This window comes from Lampris incognitus, chromosome 2, assembly GCF_029633865.1.
Source record: "Lampris incognitus isolate fLamInc1 chromosome 2, fLamInc1.hap2, whole genome shotgun sequence".
In the NCBI taxonomy this organism is placed as follows: Eukaryota; Metazoa; Chordata; class Actinopteri; order Lampriformes; family Lampridae; genus Lampris; species Lampris incognitus.
The window spans coordinates 6,264,339-6,285,358 of NC_079212.1; the positions used below are offsets into that span (position 1 = coordinate 6,264,339).

General features: G+C 46.9%; 2 protein-coding genes across 2 annotated transcripts; both read left to right on the forward strand.

Annotated features, from left to right (window-relative positions):
* Positions 1-3,708: 3,708 nt before the first annotated feature.
* Positions 3,709-7,379, forward strand: srxn1 (sulfiredoxin 1 homolog (S. cerevisiae)). Its single transcript, XM_056274884.1, has 2 exons — positions 3,709-3,945; positions 6,740-7,379. The coding sequence occupies exons 1-2, from the start codon at positions 3,718-3,720 to the stop codon at positions 6,947-6,949; spliced, it is 438 nt and encodes a 145-aa protein (XP_056130859.1). The 5' UTR covers positions 3,709-3,717; the 3' UTR covers positions 6,950-7,379.
* Positions 7,380-16,400: 9,021 nt separating this feature from the next.
* Positions 16,401-18,735, forward strand: tcf15 (transcription factor 15). Its single transcript, XM_056274804.1, has 2 exons — positions 16,401-17,345; positions 18,443-18,735. Exons 1-2 carry the CDS (start codon positions 16,854-16,856, stop codon positions 18,503-18,505), a joined length of 555 nt encoding a protein of 184 aa, XP_056130779.1. The 5' UTR covers positions 16,401-16,853; the 3' UTR covers positions 18,506-18,735.
* The last annotated feature ends 2,285 nt before the right edge of the window (positions 18,736-21,020 follow it).

A 21,020-nucleotide genomic window follows, 5' to 3' on the forward strand; every position in this document is an offset into this window, starting at 1 on the left:
CTGCCGCCCCATGACTGCTGGGATAGACTCCAGCACCCCCCCCCCCCCGACCCTGAGAGCAGGATAAGCGGCTCGGATAATGGTAGCCTATATTTCCGGAAGCCATCAATGGCGTAGATAAAAGTGCTCAACAAATGAAGAGCGGAATATTAAGTTGTGTTAATGTTAATATGTTGTAATTATGAATAAATCATGACACTAGCCAAACCCGCCCCCCTCCCCATTGGACCGTTAGTGATCACGTGTTTTTGAAATTTTGTACGTTGCACCTCTCCCTTCCCCATTGGACATTATGCCTGTGACGTGAGCAGTAAATGGTACGTTCTTTCCTCGAGCAGCTTTATTGACAGCTGATGATTGCTTATGGCATGAAACAGGCTTGTATTGTCTCATAGAGAATTTACTTAACTAACTGTATATATATATATATATATATATATATATATATATATATATATATATATATAAAACTGTTGCTGGTGCTGTTATCAGCATGTCAGAGAGGCTAAAACCTTGATTGTGCTCACTGCAGGACACAGATTTACACGACCCGTTTTGCTCAGTTTTAATCTACAAAGCTTGTAGATCGCACCGATACCACTGTGAATCTGTGTCCACGACAAACAGACCGACTGCACATCGTCACCGATCCCTGTGTGACCAATTAATCCAAATAAAACGGGCTGCCATTTGTAGTTCAAAGGGTTTGCGGCGATCCAGTACTCCGGTCTGCCTCCGCCGTCCAGGAAACCGTTTTTAATTGTCTCATTAGGAGGACGATGCTGTGTGCTGGAGAAAACAACAATAGTTCTGTCTTCGTTCGAGACAGACAGCTCTTTGAAAGCATCCCACTGTACCTGCGCGAGGCGAGGGAGTCCAGATGTCCTTTTTGTCACCACAGCAACCTGTCGGGCTCTTTTGAAATTCCCACAGATTTACAGTGTCACCAAGTGCTCTTTGAAGGAAGACTTATCGCGCAGCAATACAAAACATTTTACCTCATTAAAACCATTGTCGCCAAAGGAATCGGAGCTTGTTGCCGCTCATTTCAGCCGTTGGACTAATTGCTGAAGTGAATTTTAACGAGAGGTAGTGTGGGCGAGGGTTAGCCAGTTTCGGCGGATTGTCTGCGTTTTGTTGAGTTTAGTTCGTTTGGTTTCCATCACTCGGTGCCATTCGATACGCAGCGGTCGCCACACTTTGCAGGTTTGTTTGCTGGCGTGACGCGGCGAGACTGTGACTAATCGTGGCTCCGGTTTCTCGGCGGGCCTCTCGGGGGTCACTACACGCCAAGGAACAGAAAGACATGGGTACGCCTGTAGAGGCGATTCGCTGGACGCACAATATAACAAATGTTTGATTATGTAATGATTCATTTTTGCTTATTGCGCTATAACTTGTCTAATAAGGCCCGAGACTACCACAGACTCTAGTCGCTCTTGAAAAAGCCCTCAATACCTTTCTTTTCACCTCAGCAGATCCACGGGCAATGCCATAGCCTACGTGCTCCACACAGTCCAAGCCCACTCGGACACCAGGAGGGGAAATTACCTTAGTACGCTGTTCGTTGATTACAGTTCAGTGTTTAGCATGATAACCCCCTCCGAACTGGTCACTAAACTGAGAGACCTAAGTCTACCACTTCCCCATGCAGGTGGGTCCTCAACTACCTGACGAGCAGACCACAGGTGGTACGAGCGGGCCACCACGTGTCACCCCCCCCCCACCCTCAACACTGGAGCCCCCCGAGGCCACGTGCTGAACCGCCTGCTGTATTCTCTGTACACATACAACTAAACTGTGTGGCCACTTCAGACTCCAACACCACTTCAGACTCTAACACCATTGTCAAGTTTGCTGATGACACAGCTGTGGTGGGCCTGATCCCTAATAACGATGGGAAGGCCTACCTGATGTAGATTAGCCACCTGGACAACCGGTGTCAGGAGAATAACGGCAGAGCGTAGCACGGTGGCCCAGTGGTTAGCGCTGTCGCCTCACAGCGAGAAGGTCCTGGGTTCGAACCCCGGGGTCGGCCAACCTTGGGGGTCATCCCAGGTCGTCCTCTGTGTGGGGTTTGCATGTTCTCCCCGTGTCTGCGGTGGGTTTTCTCCGGGTGCGCTGGTTTCCCCCACCATCGAAAAGACATTCATGGTAGGGTTAATACTCCTGTCTGTGCCCCTGAGCAAGGCATGGCGAGACGAACTGCAGTTGGTCTCCGGGCGCTGCTCGGCGGCTGCCCACTGCTCCTAGCTACCCAGCTAGGATGGGTTAAATGCAGAGAAAGAATTTCCCCCATGGTGAGCAATAGAGCAGTAAAAAAACAAACTCATGCTGAATGTCAGTAAAACCGAGAAACTCTGCGGGAAGCAGAGGAGGAACTACCACCCACTCAGGACCAACAAAGCTCAGGTGGAGAAGGTGGACATCTCTAAATATCTCGGTGTCCACATCGCCTGTCACGGTCCTGCCACGTCAACACCCAGATGAAGAAAGTCCATCGGTGTCCCTATCACCTCAGACACCTGAGAGACTTTAAGCTCCCCCTCAGGGTGCTCAGGAGCTTTTACGGACCGCCCTCCATTCAGCTGTGCCAACCATCAGAACCACCCGCCCTAACCCGCAGAACATTTACAACAGGCGATGCTGGTCAAAGGCCAAGAAGATTGTTAGGGAGCCCTGTCACCCCAATAACAGACTGTTCTCTCTGCTGGCATCGGGGGGGGGGATGCTACCACCGCCTGAGGGCCGACCCCAAGAGGATGAGGAGGAGCTTCTTCCCTCAAGCCACCAGACTGCTAAAAGAGAACTGTGCCTACCACCCCCACCCCCCATTAGTTTGTGCTATTTGCCAATGCTGCGTATAGTACATGTGTATATAGTCTACATTGTTACTGTTATACTGCTATTCCAGTTCTAAACTGCAACTTAGTATATGTCTTAAATTTCAATCACTTTCTTAAATGTTTGTTTTTCTTCGCTAACCTGAGCCGAAACGGGTACCCGAGGCCTTTCGCCGTGCATTGCACTGTGCATGATTGTGAACATGACAAATACATGTCTAATTTGAATGTGACCGACATTAGGCGACAAACCAGGGGCACCGCCACAGGTTTTTTGGCCCCCATGAAAAGATATTACATTTACTAAAAAAAAAAAGTGAATAACCTTATGTAATAATATTTTTGAGGGGCCCTGTCAGTCACAGGCATTTGGAGTCATCCCAACAGCTCCCCTAATATGGAACTACTTTATTATCTACAAATGTTGGCAATATTCATTTATGATTTCTTTCCCCCTCTCTCACTAGAACACACAGTTCATTATAGTCCACACTGGTTTGACAGTGTTCACTTTGACGTATACCATACATTTGATGTGATGAAGATTTATGTCAGCCCTGAAGCAGGCGGGTAATGAGTCGGCAGATAAAAAGCGGATAAGCTGCGTCCAGGCGTGCTCACGCTGCACTATAACACCGGTAACGTGTTGCTGCTTCTTCTATCGCCGTCTGCTGAAGGGTGTGACGGGGCTGTAAAGCCCCCTGCAGGTGAAACGCGATTTAGGGCCAACAGAACTGAAACGCGACCGTTTACCGCCGCCGCTGATACGACGCAAGGTGATGATTGACGGTTCCGAGGGGCGAATGAGAGGCGTCCTGCGGCCGACGTCACGGCGTGACGTAATATTTACTTCCGCATCTGAAGGCGTCCCGGAATGTTTCTTTCGTCTCTCGCCATTTCGCGGATGAATCCGTCGGTTCTGCTGAACGGGCGGTCGTCCGTCCCCAGGCGGGGTGGTATGGAGGTCCAGGGTGAAGACGACGGGTCGGTCCGGTCCGACGGCGTCACGCAGGTGCATGACATACCGATGCAAGTCGTTGTTCGGCCGATCCCTCCGGTCCTGGATGAGCGGAAAGTCCAGAGCCTGATGAAGACGTTAGAGGTGAAGTGGATCCTTCTCTTCTTCTTCTTCTTCTTTCTTTTTTCTTTGGTCTTCAGAAAGTTTTAAGCTAAGCTGCCAAAATAGTGGTGAAAACCGTGCGGTGGCACGTTAAAAAGGGCGTAGCTGAGTTTCAGTGTGTGCAGTTGATTGGTATAAAAGGGGAGGTGGCTGTCCACGTGGTGTGCAGACTAATGCTCACAATATTAATGCTCACAATACTAATGCTCACAATATTAATGCTCACAATACTAATGCTCACAAGACAAATGCTCACAATATTAATGCTCACAATACTAATGCACACAATACTAATGCTCACAATATTAATGCTCACAATATTAATGCTCACAAGACAAATGCTCACAAGACAAATGCTCACAATACTAATGCTCACAATACTAATGCTCACAATACTAATGCACACAATACTAATGCTCACAATATTAATGCTCACAATACTAATGCTCACAATACTAATGCTCACAAGACAAATGCTCACAATATTAATGCTCACAATACTAATGCACACAATACTAATGCTCACAATATTAATGCTCACAATACTAATGCTCACAATACTAATGCTCACAAGACTAATGCTCACAATACTAATGCTCACAATACTAATGCTCACAAGACTAGTGCTCACAAGACTAATGCTCACAAGACAAATGCTCACAATACTAATGCTCACAATATTAATGCTCACAAGACTAATGCTCACAATATTAATGCTCACAAGACTAATGCTCACAATATTAATGCTCACAAGACTAATGCTCACAATATTAATGCTCGCAATACTAATGCTCACAAGACTAATGCTCACAAGACTAATGCTCACAATATTAATGCTCACAAGACTAATGCTCACAATATTAATGCTCACAATACTAATGCTCACAATACTAATGCTCACAAGACTAATGCTCACAAGACTAATGCTCACAATACTAATGCTCACAATACTAATGCTCACAAGACTAGTGCTCACAAGACTAATGCTCACAAGACAAATGCTCACAATACTAATGCTCACAAGACTAATGCTCACAAGACAAACAGAAAAAGAGACAAATGCTCACAAATCGTTTTGCAATCTTTATTTTTCAAAAAGTCAACTGAACATTCCGCTGCATGTCACATAAGACATACCACATAGGCCTGGGCATGTGAGAGGGATAACATCTCCCTGACAAATGAAATGGTGATCTTACAGATAATCATGATAATGAGACTATCAATTACTGTTTGGTAATACACAATCTTAATTAACCTTTATTCATGGAAACATATTCCATTGAGCAGTCTGTTGCATGTCACAAGAAATATCACATAGGTCTAAGCATGTAATAGGGATCACAGTGACCTGATTAAGAGATTTTAAAGCAGTCTCTATAGAGTCTTTTGCCAATTTGTGAGAGTTTGTCTCTTTTTCTTTTAGTGTTGTGAGCATTGGTCTTGTGAGCATTGGTCATGGAATCGTCTGCGTACATGGGATCAGTTAACAGACCATTAATTAGCTGACCCATTACAGTTAACGCCAATTTGAAGGCGGTTTCCAGTAAATGGAAACAGTGTGTGAAAGATTACAATAGTTAAACATAATCCCATTACAGAGAGAGTCTTTCATTAATGCGGCCAGGGCCTCAAAACTTTTGTGTGTGTGTGTGTTTTTTTTATAGAAACATCATCTACTCATATATTTTCGGAATATGTGTGTGTGTGGTGTTAGTGTGTGTGTGTGTTAGTGTAGATAGTGGCTAAAATGGCTAAAAACCACTTTTCTCGGCATTTCAGATGATTCTAGGCATCGTTGATTTTTTCACCCATATAAAATCTTTTTTCTGGGACTTAGAAATGTTTTGGCATTATGCAAAATATGTATGCATTTTTGCAAAAATGCACTTATGATCCTAATTTTTTTGGGAGGTGGTAGGTATTGTTCCAGAGAGGACCAGAAAAATAGCAGAAAATTAAAATAATTTTAATAATTATGCATAATTATGCAAAATATGCATTTTCTAAAAATGGCTAAAAACCACTTTTCTCGGCATTTCAGATGATTCCGAGCATTTGGGGGGAGGGGGTTGGAGTGGGGGGGGTTTAGGGGCAGGGGGAAGGCGGTTAGCTGGCAGGATGAAGAGGAGGGAGATTTAGACGGGTGGATAACCAAACCGCTACATTGTAGCGGGGTTCTTCTAGTACAATATATAGTGTGGCGCAGTGGTTAGCGCAATCGCCTCACAGCAAGAAGGTCCTGGGTTCGAGCCCCGGGGTAGTCCAACCTTGGGTGTCGTCCTCTGTGTGGAGTTTGTATGTTCTCCCCGTGTCTGCGTGGGTTTCCTCCTACAGTCCAAAGACATGTAGGTCAGATGAATTGGCCGTACTAAATTGCCCCTAGGTATGAATGTGTGTGTGTGTGTGTGTGTGTGTGTGTGTGTGTGTGTGTGTGTGTGTGTGTGTGTGTTTGTGGGTCCTGTGTGATGGCTGAGTGGTCTGTCCAAAGTGTCTCCCCCGCCTGCCGCCCAATGACTGCTGGGATAGTCTCCAGCATCCCCGTGACCCTGAGAGCAGGATAAGCAGTTTGGATAATGGATGGATGGAGGGATACTATATAGTGGTTTGAATAGGAAGCGATAATAACTGTTAAATTTAGTCTAAATCTGCGTAAGTGCATTTGGCACAGTACAGGGGGTACATCGCTCACATAGTTTTATTCTCAGTCACGTTTGTTGAGATTAACTATGTTCCATTAACTTGTTCATTTATCTGCATTCATATTTTCCTTCAGGAGACCACTGACATCAAAACCGTCCCTCCAATCGATGTGCTCTGGGTCAAAGGTAGACAAGGGGGGAATTACTACTACTCCTTTGGAGGCTGTCACAGGTTTGCTGCATACCAGAGATTGAACATGAATACAATTCCAGCCAAGATCATCAAATCAAATATTTCAGACCTGAGGACCTACTTGGGTGCCTCGACACCTGATCTGCTGTGACACTGGCATAGGTTTGAGCATTCAGAGATGTTACACGCTGTGCATTTGTATATCTCATACATGGGAAAACTTTCTATTTCTGTCAAAGATTAATATCCATCACCAGCAGACGACGACTGCAGAACAAAGTACTTACCAGCAGGGGGAAATGTAACTCCAGCTGTTGCACACATTTATTATTGTCACGTTGAATAACCAGTGATATGTGATAATTACAATGTGTCAACACACATATCTATAATTATAGGTCAGTGAGTGTGTCCATTTTTGCAGATTTTACCAAACCGGTATGTTGCTTTTGATCATCTAAACAATCTTTAAAATGAGAATAAAATTATTATGTATCCATTACTGACTGTTATTGCCTGTAAATAAGATTGAAAGATGTAATGATGAAGAACTGGTATGAATGAATGAATAAATGTGTTGCGATATCCCTTTTGTAGCGGTTATGCACAAAGCGCTTCACAGTGAAACAACTGCACCACATTACAGTATGGGGGCCAGTGGCCCGAGTGGGAATCAAACCCTTAATTTTAGCAGTATCATTGCCATGTTCAAGGCATATACCGCCAGTGTAGTATCAAACCTAATTTGTATTTCCTGTTTTGCTCGAGATGTTACATTTACATACCTGGGAGGATGGCACCTATATATCACAAACAATTGGTGTCTATCAATTGCTTGTGATATGTAGGAGCCTGCAGGCTGACCATGTGGAAGGAAGGGTCAGGTATCCTGAGAACAAAGTGCCTCCATGGCACAGATCAAGCTGACTGGAAATAGTCACTCCGTCCACACCACAGGAGGCTATTTTCAGACGGGCATTGAGCCTTGCCCCCTTCCTCCCAGTGCACCGTTGGTCTTGCCTGGCCACAGTCTGCAAAAAGGATGCCTCTTGTTAACCTCCTAACCTGTTCCGCATTTTGTTTTGGTGTCGAAAAGGAGGAGAGTGAGAAGCCTAGGCTTTCCTCCAGGATGCAGGGTCAAAGGTCAATTCGCAAGGAAGAACACGCTTCTATAACAAGGCCCTCTCATTTCTGTTCTTGACTGACAGGGTGAACGACGCCTGACAAAGTGCACTTTACAGGCATGTTGCATGGGAATCGCATCCCGTGTGTTTGTCCGGTGATCGGTGGCGCACGACTCACTGGAAGGAGTACGAATGAACACGCAAAGTGAAAGAAAGCACTTCCGCATTTGACAAACCAACACTCGCTCACGATTACGTGATTTGTGTCAGCACAATAGTGAATCCTTACAAGTGAAATCATCAGCTTTCAGAGGACTCCGTGTAGTACTGTGTTTAAAAAAAAACCCCACCTCAAGCCCTGACCTGGTTACTAAATTGTGTAGAGCACATGGGGTCCAGAATGACGGAATGGCTCCCGATTGAATTGCCCTCACCGATGGGTCACAAATCAAGCTTTTGACCCTGGAGGAAGGAACTGTTCCTGAGTTGGATAATAACAGGTACTGCCTCGGTGTTAGGCGAGGGGGGGCGAGGGGGTGGGGAGGGTTATTGATTGCGAAACACTACATGGAGACCAGGCCTTTCTTCCATTAAAATGTCAGACTGGCCTGATGAGTTCCCTTTGTGGCTGTAGAGGAAGTGAAGGGAAACCCGCCGCAGCCCTGAAGAACTGAACATTTCTCCAAAGAATCGTCGCGTGTGAGAAGATTTCCTGTGGCTCGCTCACCGCCTGGGCGTAATGAAATCCTCAAAGGGTCCCCCCCCCCCCTTACATGCAAAAGCAGTGTGGAAAAAAAAATGCACCTGTTACTTTGGGGGATTCTTTCCATGGGTGGTCATTAACGCTCGATGTTTGAGGGTTTAAGTGCCAAGGAGAGGAAGTGTTTCTGGTCTTTCATATGAATTGTTTGCCGCTCGACCACCTTTTTGACCTCCCTTCCTCTCTGCCATTTGAAATTCTGTGGCTCTTTAAATAACTTTCGCCAGCTTAACTAGTGCAGGCTTCGGTTATTTTTCAGGTAGCTCCGAGCGCGTTCGAATCTCGCCAAGGTCGCAGACGGCGCAGATCAGATTTGCATTCACCAAACCTTTGAATGGACCTCCGCAGAAGGAGTCTTGCCATCTGACCTCTTTCATATCGCCGGTGGGTCTGGGAACACGATCCGGTACGGCAGCGGGATAAAACCTAGACTCACAACGCTCTACGTGAAGGGCCTTTTTTTAAAGGAAGCCTTGATCCCCGCTCCCCCTGCAGAGACGGTCTGAATTTGAAATGCCAACTGAGAAAGGGAGCTCTGCTTAGTCAGCTCACCCGTTTGCTCCATCTAGGGAGGAGGTATTAAACCGTGCTCCTCTGGGAGGGCAGTCTGAATAGGTGCTTGTTGCCGTGATGATGATCCCGCACAGCTTCCTGTGTGGAATTCCACCACACGACCGGCGACTACAGCCGTGTAATTTTTTCCAGACTGTTTGGGTCTCTCACCTCCCCGCTGCACAGAGATGCTCAAACAGCGCTTCCTCCGCTTTACACAACTCTGCGCCGTTTTAATGAGGTTGTTGTACAATTTGTCATTGTGTTCCCAAAGTGCAAATAATTTGTTTGACGTATGATACAGGTTTAATGGACTCCCTACCTAATATTAGGGGATGCTTTACACGGTAAAGAATATAATTGTGATTATGAAGCCCTTTAGGAGTAAATTGTGATTTAGGCCTATACAAATACATCTGACCTGATAGACATATACATGTTCATTTAAAGTTATCTGTCAGACGTTTAATACATATTTGGTAGCCACAGATAACCAATATACTGTAGCGAATTCACGGGGCAGCCGGGACACGAACCCGGGTCACCGGCACGACGGGCAACCGCGCTAACCGGTCGACTAAAGGGTCCGACCCGTTAGCCAACTGGCTAGCGAGTCTACTCATTCATGCTTCTTGCACTACACTCCTTCCCCAGACAGCATCCGGATGTGGGCCACTTCAGGCAGTGATGCGGCACTGATGGCCTTCTGGCCCTGACAAAATGGATGTGACCCTGAAGTGGCCCACATGTATAATAGCAACTATGGCCCAAATATGCCAAATCAAATGTGGGCCTTTTCTGGCAAAGATGCGGTGCTCTCAGCAACATGTGATCTGGATGTGACCCTGAAGTGGCCCATGTGGTAAATGGTGAATATGGCCCAAATATCACAAAACAAATATGGGCCACCTTTGGCAAATATGTGGCACATGCGGCGTTGCTGTGGCTTGGTTCTGGCCCAGATCTGGCAAACGGGAGCGGACCGCCCAAGTGCCACCATTCCACGCGGTATGTGGGCCGGATGAAAGTGTCGGTGTGGGACGGGTCTGGGCCACAGCAATTTTGCAATCTGGGTCGGGAAGCACGCCCCCACGCTTCAGCACACCAGCTCCCTCACACCTCTGGGCGCAAGCACCTCCGATGGCCTCACGGTCTCACCATCCCACTTCTGACACCACTGTAGCAAATTCAGGGGGCAGCCGGGAACCGCCGCAGCCGGGATGCGAACCCGGATCGGGCGACTGCGCTAACCAGTAAACTAAAGGGTCCGACCCGTTAGCCAATGGGCTAGAGAGTCTACACATCCGTGATCGTTACAATACTATTAATAAAGAATACTGTGTATTATCAGTGATAGCCGATCACCGTTATACTCCATTCATTGCATCCGCCTTTACTGACCATTTCAACTGTGGGAACGTTATGAAGAGATTTTGGTGGGTTACTTTCAGTCGTCACCCCGACCGTGTCCACTGAGGTCCAATTGGATTCAGTTCTGGATGCTGTCCTTTACAGATATGCCGTGGCACAGACACTGAGCATGCAGATTTCCGCTTTTCGCTCCACAGCATGGGCAGACAGCCGCTTTGCGTCAGCTGCCTCTTGTAGCAAAACAGCGTCGGGCCTCTGTGGGTGGGAAAGCCAGCAGGATGTCGCCGTATGGCTACGGACAACTGGCAGCGCGTTCTTCCGGAAGAGCGTAAGAGCCTTGCAAAATCCCATGAAACATCAATGTCGTTCTAAGAAAGCGTGGCTTAACCTTCCTCGGCGTCACCCCAAGTCGACTGGCATGCGCACAAAACTCTCGCTCTCTCTCGCTCCCTCCGTCTCTCTGCTGCTTGACTCACGCATGAGCAACCAATGCATAGACTGATGACATCATGACTAAACCGCCGTGTGTCATGGCGTGAACAGTAAACCATACGACCACGGAAAATTCTGCAAGACTTTAAACGACTGACTAACGGCTGGAGGACGACACTTGGTATGGTTTATTTAGGACTCCGTCGCTGGTACGAGTGGGAAACGGCATCTCACAAGCAGAGAAAGCCTTCACCGAAACCTGCACCGTCTCCTGCAGATTTGGATTTTGAGCTTCACTGGGTTTTAAATTGTGCAGGCTTGAGTCCCTGTACACAACCCCCCCCCCCCCGTGGTATATTTCCGCTTTAAGTCTTTGCTCTCTTGCAGATGTCACAGATTCACCAGCCAGTTTACATGTCTGACGTTGTACTATAGATAGGTGCATCTGAGTCATTTATTGCCGTTTGCACCCGATTGGGGGATATAAAGTCCACTTTTTGTTGGTCTGCAGTACAGCGGTGGTAAAATTGAGTTGATGTGGTTGGATGTGTTGGCGGTTGGTGGGGCCTGACAGAGCTGTTAGTGGTTAACAGGTTTTAAGTCGACCATTTGACTTCCTGCTGTTTTTTTGTTTTTTTTTTGTTTTTATAACTCGGCCCAAACAAGAAAATACATCCTTGCCATCCCAGGAGCGCACCACCTCCCGGACATCTGCTCATTGTTTATTTACTCACACGTAACTAACTTTTTTCCCTCTTCAGCATGAAGCTGGGACAGCCGCTGGTGTAAAAACATGAAGCGGTTTACCCACAAACAAGTGTTACACGTGTAGTCTCTCGCAAATAGGTAGGGTACGGAGCCTGCGGTAGGCTGGTAGCCAGTCAAAGATAAGGGCTGATATCTGATGTCAGTGAGAGGAGACTGCTGGAGGTCAGGCCGCTTTGACAGTACCTCTACTGCTGATGTGCCTTTGAGCGACACTAAGAAACCCAAGCAGCTCAAACTGCTCTGCTATGTGGCCGAAGGTGCAAGCTGAGCTCCTAATGTGTGGGTGTGTGTGTGTGTGTGTATGTGCTTGTTTTTATACCATAATGGGGACCAAATGTCCCCACTAGGACAGCAAAACCAGAAACCACCTACCTTTTGGGGACATTTTATGGGTCCCCATGAGGAAGAGGGTCTATTTTAGGGTTAGGACTTGGGTTTAGGGTTAAGGTCAGAATGAGGATCAGGTTAAGGTTAGGGTAAGGGTTAAGGTTAGGCATGTGGTTATGATGGGTAAGGTTAGGGTAAGGGTTAAGGTTAGGCATGTGGTTATGATGGGTAAGGTTAGGGTTAGGGTTAAGGTTAGGCATGTAGTTATGATGGGTAAGGTTAGGGTTAGGGTTAAGGTTAGGCATGTAGTTATGATGGGTAAGGTTAGGGTAAGGGTTAAGGTTAGGCATGTAGTTATGATGGGTAAGGTTAGGGTAAGGGTTAAGGTTAGGCATGTAGTTATGATGGGTAAGGTTAGGGTAAGGGTTAAGGTTAGGCATGTAGTTATGATGGGTAAGGTTAGGGTAAGGGTTAAGGTTAGGCATGTACTTATGATGGGTAAGGGTTAAGGTTAGGTATGTGGTTATGATGGGTAAGGTTAGGGTAAGGGTTAAGGTTAGGCATGTGGTTATGATGGGTAAGGTTAGGGTTAGGGTTAAGGTTAGGCATGTAGTTATGATGGGTAAGGTTAGGGTAAGGGTTAAGGTTAGGCATGTAGTTATGATGGGTAAGGTTAGGGTTAGGGTTAAGGTTAGGCATGTAGTTATGATGGGTAAGGTTAGGGTTAGGGTTAAGGTTAGGCATGTAGTTATGATGGGTAAGGTTAGGGTAAGGGTTAAGGTTAGGCATGTACTTATGATGGGTAAGGTTAGGGTTAGGGTTAAGGTTAGGCATGTGGTTATGATGGGTAAGGTTAGGGTTAGGGTTAGGGTTAGGCATGTAGTTATGATGGGTAAGGTTAGGGTTAGGGAATGAATGTAGTCAATGAGGGGTCCCCACAAGTATGGAGAAACAAATGTGTGTGTTTGTGTGTGTGTGTGTGTTTTGGGGGGGTCATTAAAGAGAGAAGGAAAGATGCATCATAACGGTGTACTAGGAATGCGTTTGTAAGATTTGACAACTCAGTTTGCATTTTAAGTCTGAGAGTTTGCAAGACACACACATGACAACACAAATTTAAAAGGCTTCATTGTTGTATTATCCAAGCCGCTTTACCTGAATCCGGGTCGCGGGGATGCTGGAGCCTTCCCAGCAGTCATTGGGCAACAGGCGGGGGGAGACACCCTGGACAGGCCGCCAGGCCATCACAGGGCAAAAAGCAGTGGAATCATTAAACATATGTTTTCCGTTTTGCCCATCTGATGTCGCTCTCGGCAACTTTTAACATCATTCTTTACAATTCTTAAAACACGCTGTATCAATAGATATATCATTGTATCAATAGATCTATTACTGTATCAATACGTCTATCATTGTATCAATAGATAACATTGTATTAATAGATCTATTACTGTATCAATAGGTCTATCATTGTATCAATAGGTCTATCATTGTATCAATAGATATATCGTATCAATAGATCTATTACTGTATCAATAGGTCTATCATTGTATCAATAGGTCTATCATTGTAACAATAGATATATCATTGTATCAATAGATCTATCATTGTATCAATAGATATATCATTGTATCAATAGATCTTTTACTGTATCAATAGGTCTATTGTTGTATCAATAGATCTATCATTGTATCAATAGAGCTATCGTATGAATAGATCTATCATTGTATCAATAGATCTTTTACTGTATCAATAGCTCTATCATTGTATCAATAGGTCTATCATTGTATCAATAGATATATCATTGTGATGTTTATAATGATTCTTTAATTCTAATCATAATCTAGATATGAACAGATATTTACAGATGGCCCACATCACCTGGAACTCTAAATTTCTCTGCTAATTTGTACATTTCTTGTTTTATCCCCCCCCCCACATTTACAAACATATATTAATAATTACGCAACCCCATTCCCGTATGCAAACCATTCCCGTACATGAACCAGTTGACTCAGTGGTCCCTGCAGGGTGACTCACTTGAATGCAGAAGTGACGCAACAACAAATGCCATCATGATATGGCAACCTATGTACTTTTGTACACTTTCCCCCATCTTAAGGTACTTCACATTCATAGACAAGTTAGAAACTATGTGTACTCCTAACTCTCTGGAGTCACATGGATATACTAGAAACTATGTGTACTCCTAACTCTCTGGAGTCACATGGATATACTAGAAACTATGTGCACTCCTAACTCTCTGGAGTCACGTGGATATACTAGAAACGATGTGTACTCTTAACTCTCTGGAGTCACGTGGATATACTAGAAACTACGTGTACTCCCAACTCTCTGGAGTCACATGGATATACTAGAAACTATGTGTACTCCCAACTCTCTGGAGTCACATGGATATACTAGAAACTATGTGCACTCCTAACTCTCTGGAGTCACGTGGATATACTAGAAACTATGTGTACTCCCAACTCTCTGGAGTCACATGGATATACTAGAAACTATGTGCACTCCTAACTCTCTGGAGTCACATGGATATAGTAGAAACTATGTGTACTCCCAACTCTCTGGAGTCACATGGATATACTAGAAACTATGTGTACTCCTAACTCTCTGGAGTCACATGGATATACTAAAAACTATGTGTACTCCTAACTCTCTGGAGTCACATGGATATACTAGAAACTATGTGTACTCCCAACTCTCTGGAGTCACATGGATATACTAGAAACCATGTGTACTCCTAACTCTCTGGAGTCACATGGATATACTAGAAACTATGTGCACTCCTAACTCTCTGGAGTCACCTGGATATACTAGAAACTATGTGTACTCCTAACTCTGGAGTCACATGGATATACTAGAAACTATGTGCACTCCTAACTCTGGAGTCACATGGATATACTAGAAACTATGTGTACTCCTAACTCTCTGGAGTCACATGGATATACTAAAAACTATGTGTACTCCTAACTCTCTGGAGTCACATGGATATACTAGAAACTATGTGTACTCCCAACTCTCTGGAGTCACATGGATATACTAGAAACTATGTGTACTCCTAACTCTCTGGAGTCACATGGATATACTAAAAACTATGTGCACTCCTAACTCTCTGGAGTCACGTGGATATACTAGAAACTATGTGCACTCCTAACTCTCTGGAGTCACGTGGATATACTAGAAACTATGTGTACTCCTAACTCTCTGGAGTCACATGGATATACTAGAAACTATGTGTACTCCCAACTCTCTGGAGTCACATGGATATACTAGAAACTATGTGTACTCCCAACTCTCTGGAGTCACATGGATATACTAGAAACTATGTGTACTCCCAACTCTCTGGAGTCACATGGATATACTAGAAACTATGTGTACTCCCATCTCTGGAGTCACATGGATATACTAGAAACTATGAGCACTCCTAACTCTGGAGTCACATGGATATACTAGAAACTATGTGTACTCCTAACTCTCTGGAATCACATGGATATACTAAAAACTACGTGTACTCCTAACTCTCTGGAGTCACATGGATATAGTAGAAACTATGTGTACTCCTAACTCTCTGGAGTCACATGGATATACTAGAAACTATGTGTACTCCTAACTCTCTGGAGTCACATGGATATACTAAAACTATGTGTACTCCCAACTCTCTGGGGTCACATGGATATACTAAAAACTACGTGTACTCCTAACTCTCTGGAGTCACATGGATATACTAAAAACTATGTGTACTCCTAACTCTCTGGAGTCACGTGGATATACTAGAAACTATGTGTACTCCTAACTCTCTGGAGTCACGTGGATATACTAAAAACTACGTCTACTCCTAACTCTCTGGAGTCACATGTATTCTACTCCTCCCTCAATAACAATGTTTTAGATAATTATTTTATTTTTGGCGATAGAAGACATGTTTCAAGTGTGTCAGTATGGATAATGTACCTATATGTTGGGGCCAGCTATTGGTGCTTTCATGAGATAGTCTCACATGCTGAAAATGCTGATGCTAAATGATCATTAGTCATGTGAATGTGATGACCAGGTAGGGACGTCCATTGTCCGTGTCACCAACAGTGGAACAAGCTCAGAAAACGCTCTCCCTTTACCGTAAATGCAGCCTTTGAGACCGGGAAATGACAACATTTGAGTCACCATATCACCACAACCATAATCCTGTCCCACCACATCTAGTCCCCTATCACCGTGTCGACATGGTGTTGAAATATGGTCCAGGCCTGCTGACCGTCCTCCCTTCAGACGAGACAGGAGCTGCAACGTCCGCCCGGCAACATGTATAACGTAAGCCCCGGAGCCAACGCCGACCCGGGCTGTAACCCTAAACGGACGAGTTCACTATTTACGTTGGGTTATCTTCGTTTTCGGTGAAGGCTGCTTCTCGGCTGCGGTCTTGGCACCTCCTCCCATCATCCAGCTATAAGACGAGGCCGGCGGAGCAGCAGGTAGACTGAAGGGGGCATTCGATCAGAAAACAGACGCGGTGGACTGACGCACACATGGCTTACTTAGGACGAGCGTGAGCTGCGTCCACATCGTCTCGGACCCGTACGCGTCCCCCGCGCGCTCTTGAGGCGACCCCATGCCGCCTTAACAACTTGAGGATTGGCTTTGTTGTTGTTGTTGTTGAGGAGTTTTGCATCTGTTTCGGACCACGCACGCACCACCTCCGGATAATGACTTTCGCCATGCTGCGGCCGATGGCGACCCACTTGCTCCGTCCAGACATCAGCCTGATGTCCGAGGACGACGACAACCGCAGCGAGAGCGACGGCGGCTCGGACCAGAGCTACGGGATCTGCGCCGGCGCCGAGAAGCGCCGCAGGATTCCCCGCAAGTCGGAAGGAAACGGCCCGGTGGTGATGAAACAGCGGAACGCGGCCAACGCCAGAGAGCGGGACCGGACCCAAAGCGTCAACACCGCCTTCACGGCGCTGCGGACTCTCATCCCCACCGAGCCCGTGGACCGGAAGCTGTCCAAGATCGAGACGCTTCGCCTGGCCTCCAGTTATATCTCCCACTTGGCCAACGTGCTCCTTCTGGAGGACAGCGACGCCGACGGACAGCCGTGCCTCGGCGCTGTTTACGCGCAAGGGGAGGGCGGCGGCGGCGGCGGGAAGCAGCCGCGCACCATCTGCACCTTCTGCCTGAGCAACCAGAGGAAAGGGGTAAGCGCTGCTATTTCGCATCCTGAACCAAAATAAATGCACACACACACACACACACACACACACAAACATCAACGTGAACCAATTGTGTCAAAACGCACATTTTGGCACGAGTGGATATTCATGGCACAGGTCGGGCAGATCAGCTCTCCACTTGGCCTGCTGGCTGGTCTCGATTTCCAAACTTCATCAAATAATCTCCGGCGCATGCGTTGTCTTGTTTTTACTCGCAGCCGTCGGTAAAGTGCGTTTTTATTTCACGATCGTGTGCGTAAAAACAACTTTTACGCACAAGATCTCGAAATAGTCTGTGTTCTCTGTAGTATAGCTGCCCCCCCCTATCCATCAGGACTCCGAAATCCTCCCTACAGTCCCCTCCTCACAAATAAATACCACCGTTCACCTCGTTGTTATGCGCGATAGGTTTATTTCTGCTGTTGTGTGACTGCAGAATAATACGCGGAGCGTCTGTTGTTGTCCATGTATGCATTGTGCTGCAGAGTTCAGTGTGTACCAAGAAGAAGAAAAAAAGTCCACCGGCCTTGGTCGTGTGGCTAATGAAACAATCTAATCTAATATATATCCTGGATATAGTGTGTAGACCCATTTCTAGTTTCCTCATAACGGCACTGGAGGACCGTCCAGGGCAGCCCGTGTCAGAACTAGTCCACATCATGAAAGTAGCTCCTACTAACAACACAGGGATGCAACTGACACAACTTTACACACACACACACACACACACACACAAACACACACAGCCCTTCCTATTTGGGATTGAATTGTGCATCCCAGCACTCACTCATCATGGTTGCTTGTTTTGGGGTAAAAAGACGGCAGTGGGGGTTGCCAGTGCCTTGCTCAACTTCCCCGAAATTAAAACGTGCAACCGCGGGTATACCGCCCACCACATATGACGCGTATGTAATATTGACTATAATGTTGAATATCAAGCGTTATAACGCTACATTGACTATGCCGGTGCCGGCTTGGAATAGCTCATTAAGAAGCCCGGCACCTACAGATAAACCAGTGTTGAGCTTTATTCTCCCAACTTCCGGTTCATCAGTATTCCTGCCCTTCCCCCCCCCCCCCAGATCAAGGACGGCAAAGACTGTTTAAAGCTACGCGGGCCGGGTTCCCTGCGGATGAGGCGCTGACCCGAGGACGCCCCCCCCCCGGCCAACCCCGAAAGCTGAGGACTCGGAGCCGGTCGAGGGGAGCGCGCACGTGCGGAAGGAGCCTCCATGCTGGATAAGGATAACGGAGCCCCTACGGGACTATTTATACTTGAGCCGGGCATACGCCTTTCACAAATGCAGTGCATTTATGACGTTTTATGAGGTTGTCTTGTTTTTGTTGTGTTTTTTTTGGGGAGGGGGGGGTTTGCGTGTGAATTATTGCAAAAAGTTTAAAATAAAATATATTTTTTAGGAAGCTGGGAACTGGTTTTCCTTCGCTGTGCGGCCGGAGAGAGAGAGAGACGCCGCGCGCGTTTCAAAGGAAACACGGGATTACGCTGGTCTCACAATCCCAGGAGGGACAAGTAGAAACAGGCAGAGCACCGCAAACTGGGAAAGTGAAGTGTACTTCAAAAATAATGACTCTAGGAAACCGGTCTAGGAAAGTACGTACATGGACTTATTTGTGTCCGGTGATGTGAAGTGGGGGGTTTTGTGTGAAACCACTTCACATAACTGGATACAAAATAAGTTGATTAATTTACTCCCCCCCCCCCAACCACCCCCCCCAGGGTACCAGGGTCCCCCACTTCATTCTCACCCTCCTCTCCTGTCCGCTGATCAGCAGTGGATGTATTGTCCCCCCGGGTCGTATGGAGCCGAGCCACCTCCGCATTTTATCACATTGTAGCGAATTGTTGTCCCCCGAATTCGCTACAATGTTTCATCTAAACTTACCCCATATGTCTCGCGCTCATCTCCCTTATTACCGACGTTAAACCCGACACCGACGCTGCTCGTGTCGAACGGGCCCACACCACCTCGGCGTGTGTAAGCGAGCCGCGTGACGTCACTTCCGAGCGTGTTTCTGCCTTTCCGAGCGCGCGTGAGCTGAACGCGGATGGAACGGCTCACGAGTTCACCAAATTCCCTTGGAGGGAAAAACACCAGGAGAGAGGACAAACCCCCCCCCCCCAGGAGAGAGGACTCCCCCCCCCCAGGAGAGAGGACAACCCCCCCCCACAAAAAAGAGGCTATTTGTTTAAAAAGGCGTACCCTTTATGCAGTCCACTACCGCGTGTCTCGTCAAGACGCCTCGTGCACAGCGGCTTGGCTCGACAGTCCACGAGCCCGATGTACAGACCCACAACTCTACTGCATTACTGATGCAGAAACGCCAAAAGCACACGCACACGCGCGCACACGCGCACACACACGCAGATTCCATTCCATTGTTTCCAATGGCACAGCCAAGAAGTTGTTTGTGTAGTCTGCAGAGCCACGGCAGCAGGTCGGTCGGGGTTTCTGGTGTCGTTGACTGGTGTATTTTTGCAGATCTCACGGTTCCCGTTTTTTTTTTTTTTTTGAAGTCTGGTATCGATTAGTCACGGCAAATAGTAGCCCACCCCCCCCCCAATCCGCTCGGAGCCCTCAACACAGCTGTTGGTATGTCAGAGGGATAAATCACTGCTGCGGGCCCAGCGGACGGGGTGAGAGGTTGGAGGTCCGGGTGGAGCACAGAGGAGCGTGTTAAAGAAGTGAAGCCTTGTCGACATCTATTTACGGTTAAGAGCGGCGCTCACAGCGTTCTGCGTACCCCCCCCCCCACATCTTACGCCGACCCGTTTCCGGGGCGGGCCAGAAAACTGGCGGGTACGACAGCAGGCCGGCAAAACCTTCTGCACCGACCTCTCGCAAGTCCAGACCGGTCGCCTCCTCTTTACGTGTCTGCGGACACGCTTCTGCAAGTCACTTATACGCGTTCACTGGCGCGTGTCTCACAGATGCCGCTAGGGGCGCCCTGTAGCCTACTAGGTCTGTCGTGACCATGGTCGTGACGCACTAGAATGTCGAACAAAGATGGCGGAGCGACGCGAATGTTCTTAATATGTGAGTCGTAGCTAAATTTGCTATCTTCAAATAATTTTTTGACTCATATTAACGTTATATGCGAGTGGATACTGTAGCGAATTCGGGGGACAACGCAACCACAGGAACTGCCACGGCCGGGACGCGAACCCGTATCGCCCGCACCGCAGGAGGCATCGCTAACCGCTAGACTAAAGGGTCAGACCCGCCAGCCAGCGGCCAGCGTGTCTCCTTATCCATACACGTTACACTACTATATTTAAATTGCATAAATGTGAGCTAAATAAACGGAGTGTCAATGCAATCTCAATAAATTAGTCCCCACAATTTTGCATGCGATTTACCGAAAAACAATCGGAGTCTGGTAATGAGGAGTTTGTAATCCGGTAAAATGGCGCGCAAATCTCGCTATGGAGCAACAGCCACTTCTATAAAAAGGATGTCTCTAAGTTAACATTTTACTTAAATATGTATTAGATGTAACGTTACCTTGTGTGGTGGAGAACTTGTGGTGAATCCCGACCGATACAGCTCTGCCTAGACCTAGAAGACAGGATTGCGCCCCCAGTGGCCAGAAGACGGGATTGCGGCCCCAGCGGCAACTAATACGTGTCCATATACACGT